The 6,613-nt window shown below is 35.5% G+C and overlaps 1 protein-coding gene across 3 annotated transcripts in view; it reads left to right on the forward strand.

The window, feature by feature from the left end:
- Positions 1-2,334, forward strand: part of RGS20 (regulator of G protein signaling 20) — a 38,477-nt gene extending 36,143 nt beyond the window's left edge. For all 3 annotated transcript variants that reach the window (XM_064386287.1, XM_064386278.1, XM_064386295.1), the window contains one exon: positions 958-2,334. In XM_064386287.1, coding sequence (XP_064242357.1) covers positions 958-1,146 — 189 coding nt within the window. In that variant the 3' untranslated portion in view covers positions 1,147-2,334. The remainder of the gene's footprint in view (positions 1-957) is intronic.
- Positions 2,335-6,613: the final 4,279 nt, after the last annotated feature.

Consider the following 6,613-nt stretch of genomic DNA (forward strand, 5'->3'; position numbering starts at 1 on the left):
GGCTGATCACATTATTCTTGCCCAACTCAAATTTTATTTGCTGGACAAATCAGTCCTTTTCTCATTACACTCAGAAGAGGGTGTATACGTTTCTCCAAAAGCACAGTAACCACAAATAAAATGTCATTTTCAAAGACACATTTCTTCCAGAGCAGCTGGCAAAATATGGCATAGAACAAACACAATGACTTCCCCAAAATTTTCAAAACTACTTTGCTGTTAGCAAATATGTCAAGTTTCAAAGACACCTCAGTACAGTTTGAATATAATCCTGCCAAGCAGGCTAGAATTTTAAACCTTTCAACATCCTTGCAAAATTGCAATTTAATTTTTTTTGTGCCAGCTATACTTATGTACTTATAAAAACGCAGTTTAAATCTACCCAGTCTGTTCCTGCAATACTAATATCTCTCTACATAGAACCTGCAGGAAAAAAAAAAACAAACTACATTACTGTATGTTGTATAGAATCATTATATAGCCCTACCTGTGGTTCACATCAATTCACTCTGCTTTTTAACAGCAATTTGATTAAGAAACAGCTTCCCAGGTTACATTGTCCACCTGCGTCATACTCTTACTCCAAACTCAGTCTCTTTTACAACAGCACCAACTCTCCAGGAAATGAACTGTCACAAAAATTATAAATGCTCTCTACTACAGAGCAGGAAGTTGGTCTGGAAATAACCCATCGGTCTCAGTAATAATGGGATTGCAGACAGCCTTGTTCAAATAAGGCACCTCAGTAAGGATATTACCCATACTTAAGATATTATTCCATTCAAATTTTGGCAGAATCATTTTTTGCAAAAGTTTATTTAGCAATTTTTACAGTCTTGGAGGACACCAGCTGAAATGCTTAAAAAAGATGGCTTTTTCAAGCAATGAAACAAAACTAAGACCTCACCTGTACTACTCACCACTATTATTTACATTACTTTCTATTTTAATACGCAGGTCAGTCTGGACTCCAGAGTAAGAGAAGTTATTAACCGAAATATGCTGGAACCCTCACAACACACCTTTGATGATGCACAGCTTCAAATTTATACCTTAATGCACAGAGACTCTTACCCACGGTTTATGAACTCTGCTATTTATAAGGACTTGCTTCAGTCCTTGTCTGAAAAATCCATTGAAGCATAGAATTTTTTCTTAAATGTATTTATTTTAAAACAGATGGGACTCTGGGCTACAGAAATCCACAGGGAATTTAGAATTAATCAGATATTTACCTGAAGATAACTCAGGCAAGTTTTACTACAGACTGAATAATTTAAATCCGCACAAAGCTCTGACACAATCAGCTAAGTACAGTTTCTGATTAAATTTAGTATTACTTTGCAAAAGGAAATTAAGATAATGAAGAGGAAACATCATTCAAAAATCCAGTATTTTTTCAAACACAACAGACAATTTAAACTGGCATAGACAAAGCTATTAAAACTTATGTCTAAGGTACAAATACCAATTGAGCGTGAAACTAAAACTGATTTTTAAGTGGAGTGTTAGAATTTTCTTGAGAATCAAATCAGTTGCCCCATCTACAATGTGACCAAAGTAAAAATATTAGTCAATACTGTGTTACTCTAGGCAGTGCCATCACACCTAGCATAGATACACTAACTTGTTTTGGTATATTTAATGCATAAATGGGGCACTAATGGAAATTGGCATGGAAATTTCAAGTTTATGAAAGTTACTGGTTGAAATAATGCTGCTTATAAAAAAATCTTTTGCTGAATAATTGTTATTTTAGTATTAGAATCTGCTGAAAGCATTAAGATCCCTTTATTAATGTTCATAAAGTTAAATTATTTATTTCAGAGGAAGACAAGTCTGGGCATTCAAATTCCAAAATAAAGCACAAGAATTCTCACATATTTTTCTCTTCACTCAGTAGGTGTTTGTAAAACCCTTCACTATTTGCTCCCAAGAGGACGACTGTTTCAACCAGCTTGGGTTTGTAAATACGAAATTCTCCCATTCCCTGACAGATTTTGTAAGGTTTCCATTACAGATACAGACACAATTTACTTAATAAAAGCAGGAAGATGGAACTTGTGTTCTGATACAGCAGTATTTCAGACTGTCCAACAGCACCAGCTCTATCCAGTTATAAACCATGTTCATTTACAGTATACCCAAAGCATTACACTTAATTCCTGGTCATATCTCAAAATCAGTAATCACAGGAAATACTAGGAAGTTGAATCCACAGAAATTATCTGTAGATTTGTTATTCTAATGTCTTCTTTCTTTTAAATTATATAATTCACTACAATTCCACTACATTAAACTCTGGAGTTTATAGTGGATTTCCACTGAAATGTATTTTTCCCTGTGTATTTATTTAAATGAGCCAAATGACACATATAGGTTGGAAAAAAACATATGGGAAACAGAAAGACACAAAAAAATACCCCCAGAAAGGGGTACCAGACATAATTCAGTGATGTGTACTGTAGCCTTTCCAAAACCTACTCTTTGCCTAATTCCAGCACTATGGAAAATACAAAATGGGAACTTTGTCTAAAAAAATTAAATGGGAAGAGCAAAACAGAATTTAAGAGATCAAGTTAATTGTTTCCTTAAGGCACTTGGCAGGTGACATGTTGTGCCCTTACTGCATTTGCATTTTGAAGCACATAAAGATTTGATTTTTTCAGTACATAGCACCACAGGAGAAGAGCTGGTACATGGTAATTTATCACTGCTGGTTCAAGCCAGCCTGGATGGGCAACCTGGTCTAGTGGAAAGTGTTCCTGCCAGTGGGGATGGTACTAGACTAAGGTACCTTCCAACCCAAATAATTTATGATTCTATGACCAGTTTTCATCATTTCCTTCCAACAACAAAACACTATTCAACATGTCAGCACAAAAAAGTAAACCAAAAAAACTAGAGAGCAAAGCAAAGTGCTTTTGCCTGCTGTAGCACAGTGTTGGGTGACTAAGTTAAGAGGAAACCCTTCCATATACCACTAAAGACACAGTTCAATGAGTGTTTGCCACTGTTTAACCTGTCAGTGCTGCTTACTTCAGCTGAATTTCTATTTAACACACCCAAAGCACTGCCAATACAATTTCAGTTTATGTGAAATATTACAATGCAAGTAGTAACTTCAACAAAACAAAGTATCTTCAGAAGGCAGCACTCATGGGGAGCTTGCAGTCAAACAGACAATACTGTATGTTTTAATCAGAGTGGGAAGGAGTGCTCGAAACCTTCAAGCTGACAAATAAAGTTTACCTAGGTCAAATTCAGCTTGCTGGAAAGATCATATGCACACATAAAAAAAACCCCAAAAACAAAACAAAAAAAAAAACCCCACAAAAAACAAACACAAACAAAAAAACTTCAAAGCATGTCACCTCACAAAATGGAGGATTTAATTTCTTTTAAGTTATCTCTCTTCCCTGCAAAGATGCTTCACTAAAAGCTGGAAGACAGACTGAACACTCAGTCCATATCAAACAATGTATTCTATTATTCTGCAAGGAGAAGAAAAAAAAAGATGCAATGAAGCTAGAGGGAAGAGAAAACTATATCAGTTTGGCCAGTTTTATGGTTAACATTAAATTATTATAAAAAGAAAGTAATAACTTCTAAACTTGTTTTCCATGTGCCACAACTTCTAAGTAATTAACATTCTCTGTGCAATTTTCATTTTACTTCTGCATTACAATATGTTGACATTTGCAATGTGCATTCTTTCCTGAAATATCTTAACAAATCTTAATGCTGTGCATTAGGCTTAAGCTTATATCCATTACCTGTGGCAGAATGCTGAGCCCTAGACATCCTGAGAATATCTCCTAAAAACCCAAACAGCCACTCCCTTAAACATCTTGTTATTTTGAGGCTGATTAATGCTGGATTTAATTGACGGCATGGAGGCAAAGGGTGGGGGTGAGGGGGAAGATGAAAACAAAAACCCACCTACACAGACAACAAATTTTTAATTACATTTCATTGCTATACACCTGCTCATGGTGCATAAACTTCTCAGGGCAAAAGAAATGTGCACTGAAAAGGAAAAGCTTCCATAGACAAGCTGTTACATGAATAGCAAGAGAAAATAATCATACTGACATAAGACATTATTTAATCATGTAAGAAATTATCACAAAATCAATTTATCCTAGGTTGAAAATGAGCACGGTTGGTTTGCCTTGGCATTTATCGAACTGCAGGATATCATTAAGCTGTAACAACTTTCCAGTCCACTGGCATTCTTCCTTCAATGTCTGCACATCATAAAGCAGTAACTCCCACAGAACATGCATACTGTTAAAGACTGCTCTTTTCACCAGCCTGCTAAGCACTATTAAAATTGCATGGGCTCCTTCAGCCAACTTATTGTGCTTTACAGTGACCTTTAAATTCCAAAGTCATTAGCACAGTACTACTGGAGAAAAAAAAATAATTCTGAAGGGCTCTACCATATAAAGTTAGATTAAAATTCACCACATAAGCATCATGTACTTAAGCAGCTTCTGATTACAAAGGATATCAGAAAAAAGATAAAGTGATGAGAAAGGCTATCGCATCACAATGTTAAGTAATTTTTAAACAACTTTGCTCTAAGCAGTTAAGAATATGTGTCTTCTGCCATAAAAGGTATGAGTATTGTTTCAATGACATTATGAACATTTTTTATATTCATGTTGTAACTAAATTAACCCCAAACTCTTTGAAATGGTAAAAGAATTCAAGAGTAGTGATGATCTAGTGAAACAGAAGCTAATGTACAGCTGTATAAAACTGCACTTTTAAAAGAAGTAAAACTCCTCAGGTTTGTTTATATGAATGACTAATATTTCAAGATCTATTTCCAGAGGCATGTGTTTGAAAGGTAATACAACCACATTTTACAGAATGAAGACTTCATGTTGATGAATTAAGTCCTGCCTAGGCTGGTAAGGGTTGTGAGTTTCAATTTAAAACTCATGCATGAGTGATCACAAGCGGAATCCGGAACTCTGGATAAAAACTAGGCCCTTGCTTGGATTCACAAAAGCCAAGATCACTGGGCAGATATTTCTCTTCTGCTTAGTGATAGTCAAAAAGAACTATTAAGCACAAGATAGTTTAAAACTCATACTTTTTCCTGAATGAGATAACAGAATATATGAGCAAATGTATTATATAAGAGAAAATATCTCCTAATGAAGGATCCAGAAGTTGTGTTTTCCGAGCAGCAGGATCCTCTAGCCTTGCTTACAGAAGACTGGATCCTTAAAAGAACACACACACACTTTAGAAGGAATGTGGCCTTCTAAGAAGGAATGTGGTAGTACAAACTACCTTAAATTGTAGGACAACTCTATTCCATCTGAGAGGATTCAAGTGTCCATAAAGGTAATAACCAAACCTGCTATTCTTAGATGGAGAGATTCATCACCAGTTCTGCTGGCAAATTTCAGTGCATGAAATGCCCCAGTGTACTGGGTCAGTCATAGCACAACTGCAGCCCAGTAGACAAGCCAGCCAGCTGGAGAAATGAAACTGTCCCTGCCCCACCTTTGCATCCTTTTTGATACAGGAGGGCAATTTCAGACAGCTGTGAAAACTGCAGCATGTTAAACTCTGTTAAACAGAGGTCCATCCAAAGATCAGTACTGGAAAGTTTTTTCTTTGGATTTGGGTAACCAAAATAAAACACTAATAGAACAGTGCATTTTTAAATCTAGTTGTTGCACTTCATCTTTCACTGGGCAAAAGCAAAGTTTCTTTTTACCATGGGGGCAGAGAAGAGAAGGATGAAGGCTGCTGCTCAGGTATCATCAGGTGAAATCACATTTTATTTCAAGTCCTTTATTTCAGCTTAGATATACCTGCATCACAGAAAGTGCTACTACAGTTCTGGTTCTTTTAATATAGTCCAGATATAATCTGGTGACTACAGAAAGATAATTACTACATTTTATCAAAATATATTTCTTCTAAGTGTCACAATCAGACACAAAAGTCAAAGGACACACAGTGTGAGGAAGGTTATGCAAACCAACCACTGTCTGCCCTGTATATGTACACGACGAACAGCTGTGGACATTTAGGTCTACTTGGCATCCAATTCGCTGTCATTTTTAACACAATTTTTTGGACTTGTTCTTTTACAAAGGTCCCCAAACAAAGCACTCTAATTGATAGTAAACATCTTTAGTTGGTTTTTTGTCCTCAAAAACTTGAAAAAAAAAAATTAAACCTTTTAGTAACTCTTAGGAAGCAATCCTGCCAATGACTACCTAGACACAGGCTAAAAATTAACCCATACTGCTAGTATAAAAAAATATTTTCTAAAAGGCATTAGCATAAGTTGAGTTAAAATGTTTATACATAAAAAGCTATTCAAGAAACTTTAAATGCTAAGCAGTTTTCTGCCTAAAAAAATAGTCTGTAAAAAAACTTCTGCTGAAGGGTAAAAATTATTAAAATAGAAGAAAAGCCACACTTCCTTGCATAAGCTGACTGGAAAAGCTTGCTGTATCAAGTATTAACCAAACAGTTCTTGTCTCCCAAAATTCAAGTGTCCTCATACTATTTCCAACTCACTTGTTACGGTTGCCATTATCACACAAAAAACATTCAACATAGAAAAACTTGGTTT

Source organism: Passer domesticus, chromosome 1, assembly GCF_036417665.1.
Source record: "Passer domesticus isolate bPasDom1 chromosome 1, bPasDom1.hap1, whole genome shotgun sequence".
In the NCBI taxonomy this organism is placed as follows: domain Eukaryota; kingdom Metazoa; phylum Chordata; class Aves; order Passeriformes; family Passeridae; genus Passer; species Passer domesticus.